Source organism: Podarcis gaigeae, assembly GCF_964106915.1.
Source record: "Podarcis gaigeae genome assembly, chromosome: 3".
In the NCBI taxonomy this organism is placed as follows: domain Eukaryota; kingdom Metazoa; phylum Chordata; class Lepidosauria; order Squamata; family Lacertidae; genus Podarcis; species Podarcis gaigeae.
This window is the reverse complement of record NC_139680.1, coordinates 34,379,485-34,406,528: the sequence shown is the minus strand read 5'-3', so window position 1 is coordinate 34,406,528 and position 27,044 is coordinate 34,379,485. Positions and strand designations below refer to the sequence as shown.

The 27,044-nt window shown below is 39.0% G+C and overlaps 1 protein-coding gene across 41 annotated transcripts in view; it reads right to left on the bottom strand.

The window, feature by feature from the left end:
* Positions 1-27,044, bottom strand: part of PHF3 (PHD finger protein 3) — a 47,729-nt gene that overhangs the window by 6,355 nt on the left and 14,330 nt on the right. For 14 of the 41 annotated variants that reach the window (XM_083729680.1, XM_083729701.1, XM_083729690.1 and 11 more), the window contains 10 exons: positions 19,715-19,870; positions 17,452-19,258; positions 7,562-7,877; positions 6,623-6,809; positions 5,820-5,973; positions 5,552-5,708; positions 4,282-4,398; positions 2,576-2,707; positions 2,076-2,211; positions 464-662 (listed from right to left, as the gene is read on the bottom strand). In XM_083729680.1, coding sequence (XP_083585806.1) covers positions 464-662; positions 2,076-2,211; positions 2,576-2,707; positions 4,282-4,398; positions 5,552-5,708; positions 5,820-5,973; positions 6,623-6,809; positions 7,562-7,877; positions 17,452-19,258; positions 19,715-19,870 — 3,361 coding nt within the window. Of the gene's footprint in view, positions 1-463; positions 663-2,075; positions 2,212-2,575; positions 2,708-4,281; positions 4,399-5,551; positions 5,709-5,819; positions 5,974-6,622; positions 6,810-7,561; positions 7,878-17,451; positions 19,259-19,714; positions 19,871-20,133; positions 20,205-27,044 lie in introns of all 41 variants that reach the window. The other 27 variants (XM_083729692.1, XM_083729696.1, XM_083729682.1 and 24 more) reach the window with 3 other exon arrangements.

Below are 27,044 nucleotides of genomic sequence, written 5' to 3'. Positions count from 1 at the left end.
TGTGGAAAAAATAAGAAATGCAAAACAGTCTAGTCTACTGCAAGGGCGGTGGGGGGAGGATGGCAGTGGGGACACTGGCTGGAGCAGCAACATTAACAGAGAGAAATATGTGCAAGACTAGTAATAATCTCAATCTGTTTTCTTCCATCTTTGCTACAAATGTAACGGCAAGACCACCAAGACAGTTGGTAACAAAGAAAACGCAAAGACCAATATTTAAAAACAATCACATTTAAAAAAAAAATTATAACAAGCATCTGTTTTTCAATGCCTCTACTTTGTGTACTTGGAATACACAAAGGTGGGTCAGTAAGCTTCTTTAAAAGTACACATGAAGGCTGCTTTCGTTTGTTTGTGTACAGTGGGGTTCCGTGCAGCAGTTTCCAGTTATTTATGCACATAATACTAACTAGGGACAGCAGCCACAATTCTCTGTGACTGGCAGCAACCACAAAATTATTACCTAGAGCCTGAAGCAGAGGCAAGTGCTGGATTTGGCAATTCTGAATCTTCCTCTAATAATTCTGAAGCCAAAATGTTTGTTGTTGAAGAAAGTGCATCCGCTATGCTTTCAGCTTCATTGTCCGATGGTTTACGGGCAACTCCCACAGACACTTTCACATTTTTCCCAGAAAGGTCATCACTAGGTGGTGCCATTCGACCTTGAAAAGGCAAGTTAGAAAGCTTCGCTGTTTAAACCATACCAGATTAGAAAAAAAACCCTAATCTTAACACTAAATTACAATTCTTACTATAATGCTCAAAATCTTGCTAACTGAAATTAAACCCAGAGGCTTTGTACGTTTCTCTAATTTGCCCAACTGTCCAACCATTTTCAGATAACTATGAATGAAAATACAGATTTCCTAAAGAAATACAAAGTATTTGGATGCAACACTAAACCATGGTTTAGCATTATGAGAACAAGTCACAGGAAGCCTAGGACTTGCACACTGCCCTGTCTCTATCTGGTACAGCTGTGTGGGAAAGTTCACACGCTCTTGCTTACATTTAGTCCTTCTTGTGTCATTTGAACCTAGACAGGCTGCAGTTATTCTTAATTGCAGTTAATTTGCTTCAACGAACTTCCGGCTCGATTCAACTAGCTACACTTAAGATTAACCAAAGTTTAGAATTCAGACTAAACTGAAGTTAATATAAAACAGAAGTTTCTGATGTCTTCCCTCCAGCCACATCAGGCCATAGGGAGGTTGGAGGAACACACAAAACAAAGACTCACTGAGGTGCAGTCTTCTAACCATAGTTTAGCACATTATGCCAAACTGCACCAATGTGGTAAAGCTAATGGTAGAGAAAAAGGAACTGATGGTCCCCAGTCAGAAGCAGGATGAATTTCCAAGACCACACTGCATGCTGCAAAAAAAGCATAGGTACCCAAGTGGTATATTAGTTAACATCCCTGAGTAGAACAAGGGTAAAGGTAAAAGGACCTCTGACCATTAGGTCCAGTCATGACCGACTCTGGGGTTGCAGCGCTCATCTTGCTTTATTGGCCGAGGGAGCCAGCATACAACCAGTGTCACGTGGCCAGCATGACTAAGCCACTTCTGGCGAACCAGAGCAGTGCACGGAAATGCCGTTTACCTTCCCACCGGAGGAGCACCTATTTATCAACTTGCACTTTGAAGTGCTTTCAAACTGCTAGGTTGGCAGGAGCAGGGACCGAACAACGGGAGCTCACCCCGTCATGGGGATTTGAGCCGCCGACCTTCTGATCGTCAAGTCCTAGGCTCTGTGGTTTAACCCACAGCACCACCCGCATCCCTAGAACAAGGGAGACCGGTTCAAATTCCCACTCAGCCATGGAAACTCACCAAGTGACCTAGGACGAGTCACTGTCTCTCAGCCTAACACTGGGCTGTTATAAGGATACAATGAGGGGCTGTTAGCAAATAAATGGACAGTTTATTAGACTGTGCCACTCCCATTGCTACTCTCACTGAAATTAAGAGCTAGCTATCCATAACGGGAGCTGTGGGGAACCTGTAGCTCTGTTCAACTTCTGCAGCCCCAACTTCTCAACTGGTTTTTAAGGATGCAAAAGTTAATACTACCTATGCAAATTTTACAGTTGAGGTCAAACAGATGGTTCTTATGTTGATTTGTTGTATCAGGAGTGGCGGATTCATCCACTTCTTTATCTTTTTCAATCTGTTCCGTTTTCTCCACAATCTTAACTGGAGGGGTTTCCTAAACAAGGAGAGACAGACAATTTGTTAATACAATTTTATTTTTTATAGAATAAAAATACAACTTTATGATCAGAGTAACAACATACAGAGGTCCAGCCCACAGGTAATGCTAAGCCAAACCATAGCTTAATGCAAATGAGTAGGTGCCCAGATTGCAACTGCTACACTCCTCCCCCAGTCCTGCTGCTGCAGTGCTTCTTGGGACTAACACATGGTTTGGCTTGTGTTACACCCAAACCCAAGGTTATGGTTTGTCTCAGCCCAGACATTTTATCTATCTTAACAGAACCAATGCATTGTTCGTTTTAAACAAATACGCAGCAACTTATTTCATTAAAAAAACAATATTTTTGCCATGATACCTGAATTTCCATTGGTGCTTCTTGCTCTTTTACCGGTGCCTCGCTCTCAATTTCGATTTCTCCTTTATGAGTAATTTTTGTGATTGGTCGCCTTTCGACTTCCCTCTGCTCTTTTTCAATCATTTCAATTGTCTATCAAGAAACAACAAAGAACAGAACAGATATACAGTGTGAAAACCTATGAAAACCTCACCAGAAGCAGCCCCAAAATATGGGTGGAAAGGTTGCTGAATTGGAACTCCCATAATAATCCCTGAATACTGGACATGCTGGGTGAGGATAATTGGAGATGAAACCTAAGTTAGAGAAGACAGTTGTCCGAGAGATGAAAACTAGAGTCCTCCTCCTTCATTGGATGTTTAGAATGAAGAATAGGTAGAAGATCTAGAGAGAGCAACAGATGTTGGATACAATTATTCCATGTTTGCTTCACAGCCAGAGGCATGGGCCTGGCTGTAATGCTGAACTATAGTCGAGCACTACATGCAGAAGACTTGAGCTCATGCACTTTCCCTTCCTCTCCCCTTCAACTGGAAGCTCCCATTTCCATTTCCAATTAATCTCACATTATGCCTGCATCCTAAATTGCACTTAATTACGAGTTATTGAAACAGGACAACTTCTTGCCACCGTTTGAAGTTGGTATGTGTTTGGGGCATAATGCAGTTAGCTAAAAACAGAAGCGAAAGCTTTCAATCTCCCACCCTGCTCTCACAGCCATACCAGAAAAGGAGAGAGGTAAAGGAAGCTGACAAGCCTGAGGCTTGCTCTCTGCTAAACCACAGCAAAGCGTCTAAATTCAGCTGTTATCTCCCAATTTCCTCAGCTTCCAAGAATGGAATGGCTACACTTCTGGAAGGATGACTCTTGTATTCGGTAGAAAGCCGGTCACTGGATCAAGGATGAACTATTTCAAAACCATGCACTGATAAGCAAGTTCCAAACCAATAATAAGAGCCACACTGAATAGGCTTTAAGCAGCATCAGTGGGAGGTTTGGAGCATGCTGCCACCAAAGATTTTGGTTTTATTTTTGTAGGTATTCACTTCTTTGGAAGAAAACAAAGGCTACAATAGCGCCAGAGGTGCAATAGGGCCTACCCAACACATTCTTGTCAAATGCATCCCTTTATTTCCCCCTGGAAAATATTCACTTCTGTAAGACTAATTAAAGGGATGTACTTGGCAACATGGTTGGGGGTGAGGAAGCAATCTGCCCCAGGCTCAGGCACAAGTTGGTCTAGAGAGAACCTATCAGGTGGGGAAAAATGTACAATAACTGTATGAACAAAGAACACATGTATCTATCACATCAATTCTCTGCAGGGATTATGGAAATCTACAGGTCTGCTTGTAATTTAGGAACCGTAAAATATTTTCCCTTTGCCACTTTGTACCAGTCCCACAGATCAACATTTTTTGATCAATTAAGCTCATGTTTTACAAAGAATTTTGCGTTTCTTCTTTTTGTTGTTCTATTTTCAAAAGTATTTTAGCTGTAAGTGATTTCAACAAGCCCTTATAAATTCACACTGCAGTTACAACACAATCAACCACCTAAAATTCACTGTGGTTGCTCATTGGAGAAAAAGCCATTCAGATGCTGAATGGGAAACACAGAAGACAAGTGGAAAGTTTTGAAATCCGTATTGATTAGCACTAGGAAACAGGTGATCCATTAAATAAATAACTGTAGATTAAGCATACATGTCTGTTTTCTCTTTTCCTCCATGCAGCTAGTTCTTTGGAAGCCAGCTCTTCCGGACTCATTCTTATGAGATGGTCTGGAGTTACTTCACCTTTCAATACTCTTTTGAACAGTATCTGGGAAAACAATCAGTAATTAGTTATAGCTAACAATTAAAAAAATTCAATTGCTTCTAATTCAATTTCAACCAGAAAAGAAAATTGGGTTTTTTCAGTCTCACCTGTATATCATTTTTTAAAACTGCCCTCTCTACACAGAGATACAAATAGTTGTACATTAATGTCCTTAATGGATCCACCATTTCACAAAGTGAAGTCAGATTCTTTAAAAATCCTTAGCATGTTTTAATGGGGTTTTTTTTGAAAAAAACAAAACAACTAATGATCTCTTTGCTAGCCTGAAGGACACATCTCAAAAAAAAGAAACTCAGGTGAGTTTTCAGTGGCTGATTTTTCAAACAATACTTATTGAAAAATGAAATTCTAACAAAGGAAAAAGATTTGAAGAGGTGCTGGTAGTTTAAATTAGGTGAACAAAGAAATAGACACATGGGTCCTTTGTAGAATTTTGTATAGTTAAACATAACAAGAAGCATTAGAATGCAGGAATGGAAACTTCCCAGAACACACAGAAAGTTGGAGATTTATCAGACAACTTATTTCATTGGCAGACTTGATCAGCAGGCATATCTAAGTACCTTTCAGCAATACTTTAGTTTTACAGAAGTCAACAGAGAACAACAATAGCAAGGAATCATAAAGAAGTGAGCTTATAGATTGGGCTGACCCACGTTTTTTCAGGTGGAATCCAATGCTGCTGTTCCACTCACATAACAGCTTTTGACCCACAAAATTCCTCCACTAACACAAGAAAAGAAAAAATGTTTTTAGAAGTTTCCCAATCCCATTGCAGCCCCTTCTCCATCCCCAACCACCAGGTTTTAACAGAGAGTGATACCACAGAGGATTGTAAGGGGAGGGAGGAAATAAGCTCCACTCCTCTATTACATTAGCGGAGATGCCTGCTGAAACAAGAGTTATTCCATGGGTCAACAGTGGGACTAGACTCTACCAATCATCAGTCACAAATATTATTCAATTTGGATATGCTACCAAAATAACTGAAAGACAACACTGCTAGCACTTTTGGGGGTGGGGAGAGAAGGGAACCATAAGCAGGTTATATTTTTTCATGCCAACCCCGTTAAGAAAGTCAAGCACTAATGGAAATATTTCAGAATGCATATCAAACATAGATAACATCACCTACATTGTTTTTGGGATCTTTCAGATTGAATATCAAGCTTCTGTACTTATTCTTATACTTGGAATCAGTATCTCGGAAAAAAGAAAATAGTTCTTTTTCAATTTTAGTTGCAACTTTTGCTGCTCTTTCTTCAGGAATCTTCAGTGTTGCGTCTGCAAGCCTGAAAAATACACACATCATATGTTTTTGGTTTGGTTTGGTTTGGTTTGTTTTCCACCAGGAAACAATAACACTTGAGACATTAACAATTTGTTTAGCTCGTCGGCTGCACCTTTTCTCCAGGATTTCTTTAAGAGACTGCCGAACACTTTGCCTTATTTGATCAGCGGAAGGTTTGGAGGCAGGGGCAGGAGCTGGGTGTACATTACTGGTTGCTCCTCCTTTCTCCGTTTTCTTTTTCTTTACTTCCTGTTTATCCTGAACACCTGCATTAAAATATAAATGTCACATCATGGGATAGCTTTAATAACTTGAATTTGAAATTTCACAAGGTTGAAGGGAAGGCGTTGTTACATTTGAAAGAACATACAATTACGTAATTTTGGATCTACACAACTGATTATCCTGTTGGGATTAGTACAAAACAATATTAGGCATTGTCTTACTAAAAAACAACAACAACCTGTAAACCAAGTCCATCTCTATTAGAAATTACTGGACAGACAGCAAATTACTCAACTGATCCTAAATACTTTCCATTAAAAGTCAGCCTTCTTTAATGAAATTTACGTTAAAGAATCCAAATTGTAGACCATAGCTTTGTATGCTTTATTAAAGACCTGGTTTGTAGGATCCTAAAGCCTGCATGAGGAAGCAACTTGCCTTCTCTTGTCACTATAGGCACCCAAGTCCAGTGAGCCCTTAGTGGCCGTCCCCCTTCACAATATTTATTTCCAGCAATGAAAGCAGTATTTTAGGAGTCCAAGTCTTCCATTGTCAGGTTAAGCTGCAACCCACACAGCAGTATTTAAAATGAGCACTTATATATTTCATTCCATGTACAGTATTAACATTATATTTTAAATGTGATTTTGTTTTTGTTTTAAAAAAAGCAACTTCAAAATTTTTAGTTACCGGTTTTTGTTGTGCTTTCACTTGAACAAGAGACATTAAGATTGTCTTTATTCATTCTTTCGTGTTTGTCTTCCGATGATCGCTGAGGACATGCAACCATTTGTCCTGTTTTCCTAACAGGAATTTGCTGCCTTTTTTTCATTTCAGAATCTCTGCATTCTGATACTGGTTTTCCATCACCAGATTCCTGCAACAAGTGTTAAGAAATCTTAGAAAGCATTTGGACTGCAGTCCTTTCTAACAGAATGATCAGTTTTATACCTATACATTTACATGTGTATGTGTTAATTAGATGTAGATTAAAAAACAGAGGAAATTTTGCACACTGAAGTTTCGTTTAAATGAACATAAATTTCTGGCATCTCTGCCTATGAAGCCCAGCAAAAGGTCCCAAAACAGAATATTAACACCTAATGCACTGAAACATGAGGCCACAAGTTTATTTATTCATAAAATATTTATATACCACTATTCATGAAAGGCTCACCAGAGCAGAGAACCTTCTGTGAGGTTCACATTCACACCATACATTCCTCAAAGAATTCGGAGAGCTGTCATTCGTTATTTTTCTCTATGCTGGGAGTGCAGATAGGCAGAATATATATTTTTATGTTTGGGGTAATTCAAGTTGAGTTGTTAAAGTACATAATCACCAGACATTCTGCACATTCACCAGGGTTCAGAGTGCATCTGTTCATAATCCATTCATGAGGATGGAATGATGCAAATTTCCCAGTCAATATACATAATATCCAATGAGCCTTGTTCAAAAATTGTACAGAATTCAGTCAATATATGCAAATTCCTTAAACCGTGTTAAGAGATTATGTATCCCCATGTCTTATAAATCGCATAAAAAATTACAGGAGCCTACCAAAGTTACTGTTGTTATTATTATTATCATCATCATTATATAGCAACTAAAATAGCATTTCTTACCCTTTTAAAAATTTTGACCTTGTGCTTCACAGTCTCTTCTCCCTGCTTTGTTTTACTTTGTGGACACATGGAAATTTGTTTTGCTATTCCAGGCTTTTCACACTCCATCATTCTACCTTCTTGTGTTGTTTCCGGTTTCACTTGTGCATCCGGTATATTTTGATTGACTGGGTCGGGTTTTTTGTCTTCTGCAGCACAACATTTTACACATACGTATTCTTTGTCTTCTTCTCCCATTTGCTGTGCTTGAGAAAGACTCAGGCCAACACAGTCACCATGAAACCAATCATCACACCTGCCACAGCCTACCATAAACCTGAAACAAGAAAAAACATATGACTTAATGTGCTTAAGATTTTACATTTCCTTGACTGTAGAAACATCACATCTTAAAGGGAGTATATTGCAGAACTGGTTCCACTCAGCTTGTTGGAGATTGTATCCACTGCTCCAGCCTTACAACATGGTAGGAGTTGCCAAGGTGACACCAAAATTGGATCTTGTCACACTAATTTAGAAATGTAGCAGTTTGGATATCAAAGAATTCTTCGGCTATCAAATAGACCTGGAAAAGAAACTGTTAAAGTTGCTTATACACCTTTAAAGTATATGTGCCCCTCCAAATATGCTACGCCTCTCATAATACAAAATGATGCAGCACAACAGAAAAATATAATCAAATTGTCATACATCACCAAAATATTAGCAAAAGAGGACCTAAGCTGGCCAACTGGGCATCACATTTTATATCCTTGCTTTATTCAAAATGCAGCTTTATCTAGACCATTAAACAAGCATGGCTGCAACTGCCACAAACTAACAAAGTTAGTGAAGCAGAAGTTCACAATTCGGGTGCAAGAAACGATTTCATTCCTAAACAGAATAAAAGTTGGTCTTTTCATAGATCTCTTCTATTTTGCAATTAATCTCCTAATACATATTTGTCCTAACGGGCACCTTACATTTTTCATAATATTGAAACTTAAGATAACCCAAACCAATAAATAATCTTAACTTCCCCTTGCACTCATCAGTAGTCTTTACTTTCTCTATTTTCTAGGAAGGGAGAAGGGTGTACCATTTTATGGACATCCAAGCTCTTGTATTTTGAATTTCCCCTTAAAATTATATAGAAAACAAGGTGGAGTTGAAACAGTTGAGGGAAACTTAAGGGCAGCCTTCTGGTGGATATGCATTTCTATCTTTCAAACATTTGGCAAAAACAGGAATCCAGAAAATTATGGTCAGTCTTCAACGGCTCATGCAACAGGACTTTTCACATTGCTTCTCTGCATCACCTAAATCTGCCCTGGAGGGTTGGAGAACCCACCAGAACAGGTGGGGGGGGGCACAGCTATAAGGAGTGAGCCAAAACTCACTGCACAAGCAGCCTTCGTTCCCCCTGCACCCAAGCACTTTAATTAACATGACGTTAAATTCCTTCCTCATGTTTATAACAAGAAGACTGAAGTACTCACTAGAGAGCAAAAATCAATGTTAAAAGTGCTCCATCTTAGCTTGGGTAACTTCCCCCCACAAATTTACTTGTTATATAATTTAAATTATTCACAAAGATTTGTAAGTTCTAGTGTTAAGATCTTATCAGGAAGATGCAAACATGGACGACCTTTTTGTCAAGGCAATTCCTGACAAGCCTGCCATTACATGCTATGAGTCCGGCCAAGTGTGTTGCTCCAAGTAACTGAAAGCAACCATTCTAATGAAGTGGCCCAATAACCTTAGTATTTGTCTTGTTCTACACTGCTAACTCACATTCCTCTAATAACAATAACAGTAACAACAGACCTGCCTGATACTTGATAAATCCTGTCTTTTGGGGGGGGGGGGGTCTGCTGAGGTACACAATACATAGCCAGAATACTATATAGAGCATGGGATCCTAAAGTATGACTGGCCTGTTCTAAACTATGTCAAGTAAGAAACGAGTAAGAACAGTGTACTTCACTTCCTCTTGCACCACTAAAGATAGCTCAAGCTCAGAGGGGTGAAATAACTCCAAGTACAGATTCACATTCATAGTTACTTGGACTAGTGTTTTACTGTATGGGTTTGCAGCCAATACTTACATATGTGACTATTTGGCTTCTAACAATCAGAGGGGGGTGGGGGTGTAGTGTTCCATTAACAATTTCTTTATGCTTCATTCAGGCGTAAGAAACAAATCTCAGCTGTCAGCTCATACATAAAACTTACAAAGTATTTCAGATTATCTTCTAGGCTTTTTTAGTCTAGCCTATTACTAAACATATTACCTGATAATAAGCACTAGTGGTTTCAACCAAATTTTCTGTCAGGTAACTGTGTCCGTAATTTGAGCCTATCACAATTTCCAAGATGGCCATAAAAACTAGCATATTTGAAGACCAGGAACTGATTTTGCTTTGTTTTCTATTGCAGGGAAATCATGACATTTCCATCACAACCAAAACATTCTAGAATGTCATGTTCCAGTTTAAGGATCCCAAAACTTATTGCAAATACCATTATGACAATATGAAGTATGTCTGATAAATCCATATACAAGTTATATTACATAGATTCAATCTGCTGAAAGCTGAGCTAGCTATGTGGAGGACTTTATGTTCAGATTTAGTGTGAAAATAATTGTATTTCTTTGATTTAAAAATCTGATAGAAATAAGAAATTGAATGTCTAAATGTAGCAATAAGGGAATGAAATAAAAATAAGAAAAAGTGCTCCTCCTCATAGAAACGTGATATTTAAAAGATAAGGAACTGGCAGACAAATAGACCTGGCCAGAGTAGCCAATATGGTGCCCTTGGGATGTTTGTGATTACAACTTCCACAACCCTAATCAGCAAGGCCAACTGTCAGGGATGATGAGTTATAGTCCTCCTGCCCTCCCTCTCTGCCAGGCATCACACTGCCTATCCCCAGACTAGTGAAAGCTTTTTCAGGCTTTATGATCTTGCATCTCTGGTGTGCATAAAGAGGAATACATTTGCAATGTAGGGAGACCATACAGAAATAGAAAAGTGTTCCATTCACCCCATGCCTGAAAGGGTTATGGGGAACACCTGCCCATTTTGGGTTACGGACATTATGTTTGGAATCAGAATTAATTTCATACTTTTGAAATACTAGCAGCGACTATTCCAATTAAGAAAGAAAAGGTCAATATGGGAAAGTGTTCAGAACAGCAATATGGGGCATTGTACTTTCAATAGCAGTCACTCACTCAGATGCTGAGCACACTCAAGAGAGGAGAAAGGTGTTCTAAAACAACTATTGAGCACGTAAATATAACTGTTGATCAATCACAGCAGTGCTCCCAGTGTCCTGAACAAAAGACAGCGGCTGCCACAATCTTTCACGAAGCAGCTGCAATTATGTTTAGGTAAATTAAAATGAATCTATATTTTCTGATTGTTTTAAAAGGGCAAGCCTGCTTCTGAATTTGTTGTTTCAACAAGAGCATTACGGTAGAAAAGCAAAGAAACAAGATAACACCAAGGTGGACTCCTTATTGCTCAGTTTTTCATTGACTGGGATGGGGAGCAACAAACAAGGAGCAGGCTATCAAGATGGCTCCCAAATTATCAGATCTGTACATCGCTTTTGTCAAGTGACTAAACTCAGTTAAACACCAACTGAAATAAATCTTTATGAACATAGGCTTAAACTATGTAGACACATCCTGACTCTATGTGATTTCTATGTAATTTCTATGCTATGTAATTTCTGTTCCAATTTAACTCTCATTTTTCAGTTAATGTCATACAACCTGTAAGCATTTTTGTGTGTGTGTGTGTTGAATTCTGAACCAGTACATTTTTGTATTTAAAAAAACTCCAGTCTGGAATAATGACAATTTGTGTCATTCCAAATTTATACAACTGTTACTAGCTCTTAATGAGCTCTTTTAGAACTTTATTTAGAAGTTAAATTTATATTGTGATCCTACCTATAAACAGAAATTTGATTTGACAAATACACCAATTTATGGCTTGGTCTGCTATAGGAAAATTCAAGCCTATAGCACAAACATGGGAATAGTTAACAGATGATAATAATGGTAATAATTTATTATTTATACCCCTGCCCATCTGGCTGGGTTTCCCCAGCCACTCTGGGCGGCTTAAGCTAGCTGGTTAGCTATATTCTGTATCAGCTTACAAAGCTCTAATTTAGTTCTACAAATACAAAATAAGAGTATTTAATTTACTCTCCAAACACAATGGGTATTTCCTTGTCTTTTCTTTTCATCACTTTGATAAAGAGAATATGAACGTGGCAGGGATAGACATGCCAGCCAAAAATGAAAGCTGGCATTTTCTAAGTAAACATCAGACCCCAATTTGTTGTTCTGAATTCATTTAAAAGTTTTGTCCATTAGAGACTGAATTTTAGTACTGTCACTAGGAATACTGTGTAGATTTAGGATAGCTAACAAGCATGTAGCAAAGTTAGTAAGAGAAGAGTGGGGAACCTGCAGTCCTGCAGAGATTGCTGGACTTCAACTACCCATGCAGATTAGGGTGGATGAGAGTCCAACAACATCTGCAGGGCCACAAGGCTCCACCCACCTCAATACCTCTGTAAAAAGGAATCTCACTTGTCAAGGAGCAAGGGAGATGCCCCCAAATGTCTAAAAGGAGCGTATCATTTATGAAGAGCTGAAGACGGCTTTAAAGGCCAAACAATTTCTTTTTCCGTGGCTTTTGAAGGGGTGTGTAACTGTAGCTAATACTAAAAATTCTGGCTGCAGACAGCTTCACAGTTTGATGTCCAAGCGCTACTCATGTTGTAAGGCTGAATTAGCAGATGTGTAGCTGCAACAGAAAGAAAGAAAAAATCATTTAAAAATATTAATAATGGGGTGGTATTCAAAGTGTTTCAATAAGCTTTACATTAGAACCAACATGCTGCAAACATTTAAGAAAACAAAATGAAGCACTGGTTGTACACAGTTCACTTAAGCACCAATTTTTAAAACAGATGTTCTGATTGCAACAATGTACTGCCTTCTGCAAACAGAGTAAAACAATAAATGTATCTGAACCATGGTTTTGTTACTGTAAATACAGAGTCTCTTAAAATATACTAATGCAACGTCCAGACTATCTTTTTCAAATAAGCAGTCACCCAAGTGGAATGTGGACAGTCAAAATAATTTTGTTGGGTTTGAAGACAAGTTTTTAAAAATGATACACCAACTCAAAATTAACTTTATTTAAAATACATAGCACAGATTGCTTTTGTAAACAAATCGAGCAGCATATTCATGAACTAGAAATTAATGTTAGTAAATGCAAAAAGTCATTCTTCACTTCCTTTTCCATTCCATTCTTCGATGTGAAGCAAGTTCATGTAGGGTGAAACAAATACTGTCAACTGTATTTTTAGTAACTACTCTGTTGAAAAACATTTTCAGTTTTCTTGGTATGGCTATAATAAATACATCATTTCAATTTAGCATATATAGCCATTTAGCATACTTTAAATTACACCCTCTTCTAGCATTTAGGGGGGAAACCACCCTTTGTTTTTACAGACACAAAGAAGGGAAGCTAATTCTTAAAACTTTACAGGAATAAAGTACAATAAATGTACCAATATTTAAGAAGTATATGTAGCTAACTACATAAAGATAAATTGTTAATCCACCGTAAACACAGATGAACTGAAGTAGGTACTGTAGATTGGCAAACATGGAAGACCTGATTCTACAACAAATTCCACACTAAGGGCATAACTAAAAATTTTCTCATGTCAAGGACAATCTGATCTTCAAATTCTAAAGAAGAACTTAAACAGAAGCAAAGGGGAGGGGGGGAAAGAGAATTACCCTCCAAAAAAGTAAAATGTTGAATTGTTGGACAGAGATGGGGAAGCTATAGGAGGGCAGTGATTTTTGGTAATACCCTCTCCACCTGCAACCCCAGCCCCATGCCCTTCAAAAATATGGTAGCCCCAAAATCCTATGAAGCAGATTTAAGGAGGGGCAAGATGGACAAGGAATCACTGAAAATTTCCTCCCACCCAATTCCTCTGATGAATGCCTTCTGTCAGTAGAGAGGTCAGCTCTGGATTCCACCCTTGGGCTGCAAACATGATACATACATGCACTGGAGGACACATTCATATGATTATTTTGTTAGTATTGATCCAATCCACCATTTAATGTGCACATCTGTACTGCAGCAATATATTCCTATGCAGTTTTTAATGACGTAGTATGACCTCTGTTCACATCATTCTTCTGAAAAGATACTTCAAACATTTCTCAGTAAGATACTCATAATTCTCAGTAGGATATTTGTAATTCTAAGAGAAACAAGCCCCTTTCACACATGATCCAAGTGAACAGGCTACACACAATTAGAGTGGTTGGCCATGGACATTTCGTCCGCTTGCCTCGCTCCACTTCCACCTCTGAGCATCGAGCAAAGGTCTGAAGGGGAAAGCCAGCTATATTTGTCAAGGTTTTTCTACATGATCAAAAGGCCCAAAGTACAAGCTGACAATCGAATGGAAGGAGACTCTACAAGTGCAACTGCCTAACTGCCTACCCGCTTCAGGCATTTGTTCAAATGCAGAGATAAGAAGTGGAGCTGGGTGAGTGGACCAGCAGTGCGGCCTCCCTGTGGTTTCATCATGTGGATCCACTTTACAGAATGGGAAGGGCGCTACAGTTTTAAACCACTGCCGAGAGCCCCGGTACAAAAAGTAATGTTTCAAGTTAGAATTGAGCCTGAAAGGAAACCTAACATAACTGGATTAAAAAGAAAGTAGTAGTATCATTGCAAGTGCGGACCACTAGATGCACTTTTCCAAAAACGTAAAAAAATATTATTCTACCATGTGAAGCAAGTTATTAATGAACTAACTTAGTTATCAGGTGGAAAACAGTATGCCATAAGTGAAAGTGACTCTATTCCAAATGTAAAACAAAGAACCAAACTATAGAAAGTACAGTGGTAAGCATACTTCAAAAAGTATGTTTTTATATACGTTTCCCTTTACGCTTATGTTTTCAGCAAGCAGAAGATCCCCAGACTACACATTTAAATTCATTTTAAATACAACGTATTACATCGTTTAACCAAACTCAGAATTAGTTTTAACAACCAAAATGAACACATATTTCTGTGTAAATGTTATTTTAATGATTCCCTGCTGCACACATGCAACACTACCCAATATCAATAAGAATAAGGCAAACTCCTGAATGCAAAATTTATGCATGCCCATTAGGGCTGCTGGGATACAGCTTTATTCACCATGCTGAAAATGCCAGCTTAATTTTCCTATACTCCATAATTTCTACTTATCAAAACCTGTAATATTTGGAGGAAGAGGTCATCAAATTATGCTTATAATGGCAGGGACTAATTTTACATTGTTCTAAAGTCAAGCATCATTTATTCTGTCAGCAGCACAAAAAGCTACTAAAATTTAGGCAATAAAGACCCAATGACTTTTTTCCCACTTGAATTCTATTGAGTGCATGGTTAGATGATCTTCCAAAACAGTATGGGAGGTAGTAAAGGGAGGACTTGCCCCTTTCTCTAAGAGAAAGACCCTACTGCATCCCAGATCCTAGCATGAATGGAAACAGCCCTTCAATTTACACATGGACAAGTCTGGGTCCAATCCATTATGTTGCCACCAGTACCAACAACCTGAACAAGACCATCATTTTAATATGCAGTAGGCAACTGATATCTTAAAAACCACATGTTGTATCCAACTAAATAATTGCATAATGTCTTCCACAAGTGCAACAGAACTTTTCCTTCCTCTCCTTCCTCCACATTCTACAGGGCAGATTGTGGGCACCCAAGGGAAGAAAAGTTGTTCCACACATGCAATTATTTTAGTTGAATACAACTCCACAATTTTAAACAATACCTACAAAGAAAGGTGGTAAACGTTTTCATCAGAAGAATGAGATACCACTGTTACCAACAGTTAGGTATCTATTAAATTACGGAAACCATTTTTTTAAAAAAATAATAATTCAAATTTCTATGCACAGTATTGCTCTGTTCAGACATCATGTTAAACCACAGTTTAGCATAACAAGAACAAGCTACAGTGTGGTTTAGGTTCACACTCTCTCGCCCCTGTATGGCCATAAAAGAGTTCAGAAACTCTTGCTTCCATTGTTGCTTTTCTATCGCTTGTCATGTTGTCCAAACCAACAAACTGATTAAGGTCTATTATGCTTGTTAGTCAACTTCAAAAATGGGATATGAAGATGTTTGTTTAAATGAACTAGTTAACTTCATCACAGTTTAGAGTTAGGACAACACACTAAACTGTGATTAACAGGAACCAGAAGTGAATAAGTTTCCAATCTCCTCAGAGCTACACCAGGTTTTTATCACATTATACTATGATTTGCATGATGTCCAAACAAAGCCAATCAATGTGTCCAGATGCCAACACTGATGTGATAAATCCATTTCTTAAAAGCCATTCTTTTCATAAAATGTGTGAGTAACACAATAAAAAGCTAAAATATCAAGCAAAATAGGCAGTTTCAAAGTGTTAATTATTATTTTAGATGATTACCAGTAAGGGGAATACAGGGTTCTTTGGACCTATGAAAGTAATATCTTTAAAGGTTTTTGTTTTCCAACTTATTTTTAATAGGCTCATGCTGTTTTTATCATGTGACACAATTAGTGATGAGAAATACAACTCCCCAATTTTTAAACTTTTAAATAATGTCAGGGAAGCATAAGCCACTAAGTCATCCTGTTTAAATTTTTACAACTTCAATACAGTGGTACCTTGGTTTAAGAACAGTCCGGTTTAAGAACGATTTGGTTTACAAACTCAGCAAAACCAGAAATAGTGTCTTGGTTTGAGAACTCTACCTCGGTATAAGAACAGAATCCAAATGGTAAAAGGGCACTGGCGGAGGGAGGCCTCATTAGGGAAAGCACACCTCAGTTTAAGAACAGTTTTGGTTTAAGGACGGACTTCTGGAACAGATTAAGTTCATAAACCGAGGTAGCACTGTACTTGTACAGTGTGTCATTTTCAAGTAAAGCTTTGAATATAACATTTTAAAAACACATTAAGTGAGCTTGATTTCCTAATCAAACATAAGTGAAGCAATTTTATTTCCTAATTAAATATTTTAGTTCAACTACTTTTCACTACAGGGGGTAAAACTTTTTTGAGATATTTAAATACTATGTAAAATTATTATTGTATACTTTTGGTTAGATTTGTTTACTAAATATAAACCAAATGTATTAATCAGAACCCAATTATTGGAACATCAGAAAAAAGCCAACTGCATTCTTCCAAAGAACACACAGTGGATAGTATCAGGAAGCTAACAGCATATCCCATAGAAAATTACATACCTCCATCTAGCAAACATCACTGTTACGATCCCCCATACGAAAAAAATTATGCATCATGTTTATGCAGCATGTTAGCTATTCAGCCAGTTGGAGCTATAATTTTTTTTACTGAAGCTCCCACAGAAGTTGTTCAAAGTTGACCAGCAGATTGCCTGGTCTTTTGTGAGATGGGCAGCAGGAAATGCTCCAGAGAAACCTCTTCTGCATATCTATTTTGCAATGTTGCGACATGAAGCACACTTACTATGCCACAGACGGCACAGAACACAGATTTATTTCAGTGTAAACATGAATAGACTCAAACTATTACGCTGGGTAATCACAGCTCATCACTTTTTGTTTACCCTAATTTCTTAAGAAAGTGTAGCTCAAGAGCCTATAATGTTGGAAAGTTGACAGGGTGCTTTTGTGGTTAATTTAAAAAAGATAGTCTGGGTGCTAGACTCCAGGACATGAGAAGCAGGTATCTGATTACTGAAACATCTGAACAACAAAAACATATACCTACACACACACACACACCTGTTGCCATGTGGTTTTCTGCAAAACCCACACTGCTTACTAGGTACCCAGAGACTTTTGCTCTCAGTGGGAGATAGGTGATCCGAGCTCTCTCGTTTTATAGTAGAGATATTATCTGGAATGAACAATGGAGGCTCATCTACTGAAAGGCTTCTGCTGCTTCTCCTCTGTCGAGGCTGAAGATTCCTCTCTAACTTTCTGAGTTTCAGTTTCTCTTTTTCATCCTCTTTCAAATTATCCAGAGGCACACCTGCGGAATCTCTTTTCCCTCCTTCTTCTTTAACACAATTATTGGCTTTAAGAAGGGGGTGTTTCAGTAACTGCTTCTGGTTGTGGTGTGCTAATTGCCCCTGTTTAGGATGTGCTGGTCCCGACACTGTGTGTGATATTTCTTTTGAAACCGAATGATGGCTGGAAGACTTGTCACTTGCTCTCTCTGCGGACATCTTCCGTACCTGTGGTGGGATTTGGCCCCGTGGAATGTTTTTCCCTAACAATTGCAGAGGCTTCTTTAAGGCCATTCCAGATTCGCAGCCCTGGGCCTTCACATCTTTATCTGCATGTTTTTTCTTAACTTTTACTGGCTTATGAAAATGCTGGAGATCCCCATGCTCCTCGACTTGCTGCTTCAGACTTACTGAAGACTGGCTGCGAACAGCTGACACAGTATGCGTTTTGCCGTGCAGCTCTTGGTTTACGGAAGCCGTTTTCTGCTGGGCAGCTGCAGTTTTATTTTGTTTAGACTTGGGGTGCTTGGGCTTCAAATTTTTTACACGTTTTGATGAAATGCCAGTATGCCCATCTTCCTGCGAGCCTGGTGACTCATGCACTGCCATTTTTACACTGTCAGCCTCCTGATGTATAGCTTGGACTGGAATGTACTGAGCAATACCATCTTCTAAAGTATTTGTTTCTGATTTGGCAGAAGTGGTATTGACAACTTTTGAATCAATCTGGTCAGGTTCAATGCTACCTAAAGGAAGATCTTTCAACTCAGCTTTTCTAGAGTCATCTGAGGGCTCTTTTCTGTCATCTGGTGAGCTGATCTGATGAGCTGGCAAGCTTGAGCCACAGGCAGGCTTTCCATCTACAAAACTGGGCTGAACTGAAGGGGTTTCCTGAATTTCACTTGCATTCTCATAAGCTGTTGTAACAAAAGGAGTATCGGCCTTCCCTGTTTCCTTGCTTTCCTCATCCATTTTAGTTTCATTCAGCTCCTCAGTTTTAATGTTTGCCTTTTCATCTGAAGGCATTTCAGAAGTGAACTTATTAACCATGGTCTCATTCCCTTCATTTTTAACTAGACTGTTACTTTGTATTTTATTAGTTTCTGTAAAGGCAGGTGCTTCCAAGCCTACTCCATCACTACCATAGGGCAGCACAACTTTTGTCACGCTTTCAGTTTCTTTAGTTGGGGAACTGGTCCCTGGTAAGTGAGAAGAATTCCCTACTTCATTAGCTGCTTCCTCTAGTTTTGCCTGATTAGGACTTTTATGTTCACTATCTGCTTTCACTTCATCTGAAGTTGCACAACACGCAACCCATTCTGCGTTGCTAGAAGGTGGTGGTGGTGGTGATGACACTTCCAGTGCCTCTTGTTCTTGGCAGGATTCATTACGACTGTGCTCAGTATCTCTTGGATGATCTTTGGCACTACTATTTTCCCATTTAGTCTGCCCTTTATCCTGCTGTTTCAGTCCTCCCTTTTGAGCAGATCCAGACTTCACAGCTGATTTTTTGGGGTTAACAGATGGTGACGCATTTGAACGTTTGGCTAGTGTGCTCTGCCGCAGACTTCGTACTGGTTCTATTAAAAAAGGCAAATGAAGTGTTCAGTATTTTTATCTATCTGCCAAATAACAGACAAAAGGAACAATTCTGTACCTGCTTACCTGGAATGAGCACAACTGAACTCAATGGGACTTACAACAAAGTAGACATGCATAGGATTGCATCGGAAACTAAAGATAAGCTTATTCATATAACTTAACATTGTGATCCTAAGTTTATCTTAACACATTAACAATTTCTCATTATCTCTGGGAAGACTGTTGATGGCAAATAATGTACTTCCACTTAAAATATAAATCTGAAGCATTTATAAGTGATAAAACACAAGAAGAAAGAATATATATAACTACATTTAGGTATCTGAATGTGTTCACTCAACAGTGAACCAAGATTCCAATACACTGATCAGCCCACACTAAATCAATTGCAGAGATTTGCTGTCTATAAATGTGAACTTCCTCAGAAGACCTACCTTGTGTCATTAGACGTGGAGATTTTCTTGGCGATTTGACTGACGTTCCATCCATTTGGTCCCTCAAATTCCTGTTAGGTGAAAGATCATCTTCATCAATGGTACGGCAGGCAGTTTCCTTAACTCCTTCATCCATAATATCATCAAGTCCAACAACTAAAAATAGAAATAAAAATCCTAAACCTTAAAAGTATCTATTAGGGCTGCAGTCTCATGAAAGTAGCTGGGAGACTTAGACTAACTAAAGGGAAATGATGCACGGGGAGGGGGCACAGAGAGAAATAAGACTGAAGGGATAATTAGGAAGCATGATATACAAACTATCCCACTGGGCAGGTAAAATAAGTAGTCATCCAGAGCAGTATATTTCTCATACATGGTCCTTGAGAAAGAGTCATAGCCAATTTTAAAGGACTCACATTTTATTGATTTGCCACAGGAAGTTCTCAGTCCTTAAATGATCAGCTGTCCCCTCACTGTCCCTTCCCACCTAAGAGAAAGAGAATTTAACAATGGAAAGAGCTGATCCAAAAGTGACAATCTCCTTTACCTTTTTAATTTTAGAGATTTGCTTTTAGATTTGTAAAATCCAGAACATGTTAGTCTGCATCATGAGAACTATTAATTGATGACTCACCTGCTAAGCTCCCAGTCAGAGACTGAGAACCATAGCCTAGGGCTGCAGCCCTCTGCACACTTAACTGGAATATGCCCCACTGAACTCAGTGGGATTTATTTCCATGTAAAAATGCACAGGATCAATGTTAAATGCCATATTCCTACCCCCTTACTAAGGCCAGTTCACACATGAAGAGTGTAAGTCAGGCCTGCACAACTTCTGTTCGACCAACCTAAACAGCCCTCCAGTTATGTGAGCTGCAAGATACTCATCAATCAATTCATTTCTAGGATTGAACCCTCAAGCTCATCCATGGAGTGACTAGACCCACTCTGTTCCCTGTGGTGAATGCACTGGCAAAGCAGACCCCTCCCTCAGGAGTAAACTTTAACAAGTGGGCTGGATTGCCCATGAGGCAGGTGGTGGGAGACAAAGGTCTGTGTTAGACAGATGCTCCGAGAGTACATCAAAAAGTTCCTTTACTATCCTGGGATGCAATTCATCCAGCCCTGATGACATAAACTCATTCGAAAGTAGCTGGTGCTTTTGTCCTTATGTTTCTTTTACCTCCTGGCCTGTTATTTCTAGATAGCCTAACAACATAATCTACAAAATACAAGTTCTGTAAAAAAAAGTAGAAGAAAAAAACATACCCCCAAACAATAAACTAAAGGAGACATCAGAATATCACACTTTCAAATATGATTACAACTGCCAATTATTCACAATGCCCTAAGAAACTTTTAATTCTAATCCTTCTCCAACTTTTCTTCCCCTACATGCGACAAAGCTGTAGGAGGTAGTGTGAACATTTCCATTAGCACCCATACAAAAATCTGTTTCACTTTGGCATCTTCCTACCTACACTAGGATTCACAATTTTATTTAAGAGAGTCAGCTTAACAGCTTCTGCAGGCAAAGCTAGTCACTGAGTATCTCTTTAATTTGTTTATCTGAATTATTTATATACTGCATTTAATGGGTGATATCCAACCCCGTCATCCCATTTCCCCCCTCCCCTCCCCAAACCTGCTTTGAAGTGGTAGGGAAAAACCCAGAACATATCTCGGGGCAAGCGGGGGGAGGCAGCGGGGAAGTCCTTTTGTGCTAGTAGAAATCATTGTGCTTACAGGGCAGTTCCTTAGCACTACACTGGATACAAGCCTTGTAGACAAGACAGTATATACAAATACATTAAAACTACATTAAAACTCATTCAACTTCAGGCCAAAATAAATACAGTGATACCTCGGGTTAAGAACTTAATTCGTTCCGGAGGTCCGTTCTTAACCTGAAACACCACTTTAGCTAATGGGGCCTCCCGCTGCCGCCAGAACACGATTTCTGTTCTTAACCTGAAGCACTATTTCTGGGTTAGCGGAGTCTGTAACCTGAAGTGTATGTAACCTGAAGCGTATGTAACCCGAGGTACCACTGTATATTAAGTTATAGTGAAATATGCCAAAAATCTATACTTCTCTACAAAACTGTCACCTTAAGAATAGTTTCAGCATCTTGACACCAGTTTTTAATATGTGACATTTTAGTGTATTTTTCATCTTTGTTGGAACCCGCCCAGAGTGGCTGGGGAAACCCAGCCAGATGGGCGGGGTACAAATAATAAATTATTATTATTATTATTATTATTATTATTATTATTATTATTATTATTATTATTATCATCATCTTGACACCTGCAGTCATACTCCATCAATGTCATATGTACCCTAGGAATCAGCAACTGAAAAGCCCTATGTTAAAACTGGCTCCTTAAGAGATGCCCCTGCTCATACTTCTATTCACTTTGACCTGCATTTTTAAAAGAACTACCCACAAGGATTAAAAGGAAAGGAAGGAGAACAGCATATTAAAGCAGCAGCGGCGGGCAGGGAAGGATCTTCAACATACAACCCCTTCTATCTCCCTTCACTTTCATCTTTACCAATCTGGAGACTCAGAAAGAAGAGGTAGACTTTGTAACAAGGCAGCAAAGAAAAATACTTCTGCAAGCCTCCACTATCCAACAAGGAAGGGTGAATGGAGTTCTCCCCACCCTGCCCTACTGTTTCATATACTGTGAAGTAAGCGAGTGAATAGACTTGTCCCCAGGCATCCTACATTCCTCACTATAATCTCCATTTTCATTCACAGGAACATCAGCTGCTATCTAATGTTCTGCACATTTTTGTAAAAAAATCAAAAAGATACAGGACGAAAAAAATCAAAAGCAACTGTTCTGAGACACCAGAACAAATGCCTCCTAACTGCAAAATCCCGCACACGACAGCAACTTTTAAAGAAAAGAGGATTTTCATAATTTCAAGGCCTTTTCAGATGCAACAAGACAGAAAAACATAATGGGTAAGAAGCACTTGCCGTCATTATCTTCTAGAATAAATGAACAACAAAATGATTAGGACAATAAAGTAAATTAGTTGTATTAGGAATCACCACACACATAATGTGGAAATATTAAAAATGCAGTATCTTCCTAATTAAGGAAGTAGACAGTGAACATGATATTTCATCAGCTCTTATGAGAGACCAGCTCCACTGAGCTGCTCCTCTCCCTCAGTTATTTCCATTCCAGGGGGTCTCATAGGAACTACTATATAACTTTAAAAATTGGTCCTAAGCTAAGCCTACTGGCAATGACTATTGTATTTTTATTTGATGTCATATCCTACTCCATAATTCATACCATTTTAATTCCAACTGTACATGTTTCTCCTTCTTGCATACTGGGGCAAGTGAACTGTTATAAGGGCAAGCTACAGAAATCATAGAATCACAGAATTGTAGCATTAGAAGGGGTCCCAAGGGCCATTTCATCCAACCCCTAGTGAACAGACATTCCGTTGTGGCGACCGCAACATAAGATTCAAGGTGCCATTTGGCGCAGTATTCTCGATATGACCGGGAAAATTCAAACGTGTGGCAACCCTAATATATAGGATACCTTTATATTATGCTTCTGTACAAGCTAATTAAAAAATGGGGCTGTGGAATTGAAAGGCAGCACACACTGCTCTGAACAATCAGCCAGGTTATCAAGGGCCAGTGGGAAGGTGTTCCTCTAGCATCCCAGGAAGAACATCATGTTAAGGAGGAGACCAGCCTCATCCCATCCATTGAGAATAGAAGGGGCAGCTCAAGGGTAAATGCTTTCCCCAAACCTGCCAAAAGAATTGTCAGCTCCAGCTACCAATTGCCCCAAGACTGCAGAAGGAAGGGAAAACAGAAACTCAGACCTCACCCACTGGCCAAAGGAAAAAGAACCGCCATCTGCTATTCAACCAAGAACACCAGCAAGATAAGATCAGGCAGGCCCAAACTGGAAACAATGCTTATAGCTCAGCAGAAAATAGATTTATGAAATCTACATGTACAAATGCCTCAGTGTCTTTCAGATCAAATACCCTGCGCTATACCCTAGGATACTCAACTATCTATTAGATTTTGCCCACTGAAAATTCAGAAAAGTGTAAGCTGACAATGGAAACTATCAATGCCGCTTGCTAAGTTATAACATAATGCATGTCAGGTTCTTTAAAGCATTTTGTTAAATCCAATAGTGTCCCTCACACTAATCAAAGGCTGTTTGATCCAGCAGGTGCTTTTATCAGTGGAATGGGAAAGGAAATTGTTTTTGCTGATTCCCCCTCCACTATGCACACCCCCAAAACTCTCTTCCAAAGGACTGAAACACCTTTTACAATAGCATGGGAGATGGAGTGGGGTGGCTGCAGGGGGAGCAGGAAGTGGAAAGATTTCCTCCCACCTCCCTACTGATTGAAAATCTATGCTGGATTTTTTTAATAATAATAATAATAATAAAACTTTCAGCTTGAAGGACACCACTGGATACAAACTACTAGAGTTAAGTTTGATACAACAAATCTAAACTGTGAAGTGCCCCAGCTGCTTCAGAAACTTCTATAAACTGTATCTCCCTTACCCCAGCATTCCAGGTAGCTACATATCTTGCATTCAACAAGGTACAGTATGTTCAAAGGGAGATCTAAGGGAGCACAAATGGTGCAGTCACACTGGGGCAACTATGAGGCACCACAACTATGACATCCAATAGAAGGTGAGAGACGGGGAGTGGGACTTGGGGGGGAGATTTTGGCATCACACAGGGTGCCACTGAAATTTGGAACACCAAGGTTGCCACTGCCATGTTGGTTACCACCAACCTATTTCTGACTAGGACTGTGACTTTTCTGACTAGACATCCAACGCTTGCTCAGCATGCACAACTTAATGGGGAAGAGATGGAAGTATAAGCCAAATTGCTAGTAAAATGTTTGATCAATTCCCTTTCTACAAAATCTGCCAAAGTTAGTGATCAAAAGAGAAAAGTCAACACAGCTACTACTATTTTCCAACAATATTTGCAAGAAATTGTCAGTGTCTACCAAAAAGTAATAACAGGGGGTTGCTTTTTCTGCATCTCTGCGTAACTGTTCTGTCCCCAACCAAATCCCAAGTATAAAAATACCATTATTAGGAGCCCACTGTGGCCATAGCAGGAATCCTGGACTGGAAAAGTACTCAGTAATTTTCTACTAAGGCCATTTAGTGTAAGGTTCATTGATTAAAAGACGATAAAAGCATAGTTAAAGACTAGTTTCTTCAACTGTTTCTTCAAAACAACAGCATTTGCTACACTGTGACCCATGAAAACAAATAAACAGTAGTGTGACACCTTAAAGATTAATACCTGTATTATGGTATAAGGTTTTGTGGACTACAGTCAATTTCATCATAAGCCAAGTTAGTCTTAAAATGGTTCAAAACTGTTGCTGCAATGGACTAACAGAGAGATCCTATACAATCCTACTCAGAAATAAGTCCTACTGAGTTGAATGTGCCCCATTCATTCCCAAGTAAGCAACTACAGAATTGTTGCCTAAGGTGGTTAGCCGTCTGGAAATCATTATGTCTGACCAATGTTTCTTTTAAGAGTTTTAAACACATTGCCTTCGGATGGAAGTTCAATTTTCATCAGCACTTTTAATGCTCAATTATATGCAAAACATTTTTTCCTCTCCCAAGCTTTTTAAATTCCTTGCTTTTAGTTCTTAAAGCTATCTTGTATACTCCTTGCTAATTTTAAAGTGTTGCTTACTGATTTTACACTGCTGTGTGGGTTTACACTGCTTTTTATGAACCCTGCACTGTGTTGTTTTTTAATTGTTTGCATTTGTATATTAAATTAACCAGTATAGAAATGGTTAAATAATAAATAAATAAATGCCATGAAATTCCTCCTATTCTTTTCCACACTAATATTCAAGGAAGAGTAGGGTGAACAGGAGCTGCCCGCAACAATAACATGGAAAAAGCAGGATGTTAGGATCATGTGGTGGCTAAACACTTGCTTAGAAGGGAGACTGAATGCTTGCATGGGTTTGAAAAAGATGTTTAATTATTGGCAAAAAGACATATAGATTCCAATATATCAGTAGCCTAAATAAGCTACAATCTCTGAGATGTTCCTTTGCGGGAAGGGCTGCAGCTCATTGGCAGAACATCTGCTTCTCATATATAAAGTCCCAAATTCAATTCCAGGCATCTCCAGGTAGGACTAAGAAAGACTCCTGCCTGAAACCTTGAAGAGCTACTGCCAGTCAGTATAGACCAGGGATGTCCAACAGGTTGCAGTCAATCACTGTCGATCGTGGGCTCATTTTCCTTTGCTTTTGTCTAAAAGCAAACGGCCCCGCCTCGCCCCCTCTTCCCTCCCTGCATTTTCTCCTGATCTCTGAAATGGAAGAGGGAGATCCACAGCAATCTTTTGATCCTCCTTCTATTTTCCCAGCTGCACTTCCTCTCTCTAAAAAAAGCTCAACAACTTTGACCTGAACTAAAAAAAAGGTGGTAGATCACTGCCAGATTTTAATTCTGAAAGAAGTAGATAGCAGTCCCTCGGGAGTTGGCCACCCCTGGTGTAGACAATACTGAGCTAGCTGGACCAATAATCTCACTCAGTATAAGACAGCCTGATAATGGTGCAGTGGAAAATAACATTTCCACTGTACCTCCTACCTCCAGTCCTGACTACTGGAAGCAGAAGGGCCCAGTGGCTCTGCGCTCCATTCAACCCCATTGTTCCTGGCTGGCAGTCAACTTGCTCCATAAGGTACTATCATTTATGATGACATTACACAGGGAACCACCATAGAATGATTAAATTTTCACATTAAAAGTACTTAACATAGTAGCCACCCCAAACAAGAGAACCATTTTACAGTAAATACCCTAAAAGTCATCTAAAGGAAACTTTCTGCATTGAAACACCATCTACCTGATGAATGCATATCCAATCTGCTCTGTAAACCCTTTAATGACGATTTGCTGCCACTGTGAGGAGCCTTCATGAGAGAGATGTTTCCAAATGAAGAACTGTGAGGGGAGAGAGAGCTTGTGCTGGCCATTAGGCAATGGCTTTTTCCACCTGCCTTGCCCCACCCTGCAGCCCAGGAGTATTTCCCAGACAATGACTTTGAGAAAAGCAGAAACAGCTGGGAAGAGAGAAGAAGAGTTCAGGGCTTCTTTTTTTTAATAGTTTTGTAAGTTATATGTCCTTGTTTCTCAATTTGATCCTTTTACATGGTGCTGTATGTTTTGTGGTATTTTATGCATGGTAATTTGCCATCAATTTTATTGATTATAGTTTAGTAATTATTTATTGCAATTGTTAAG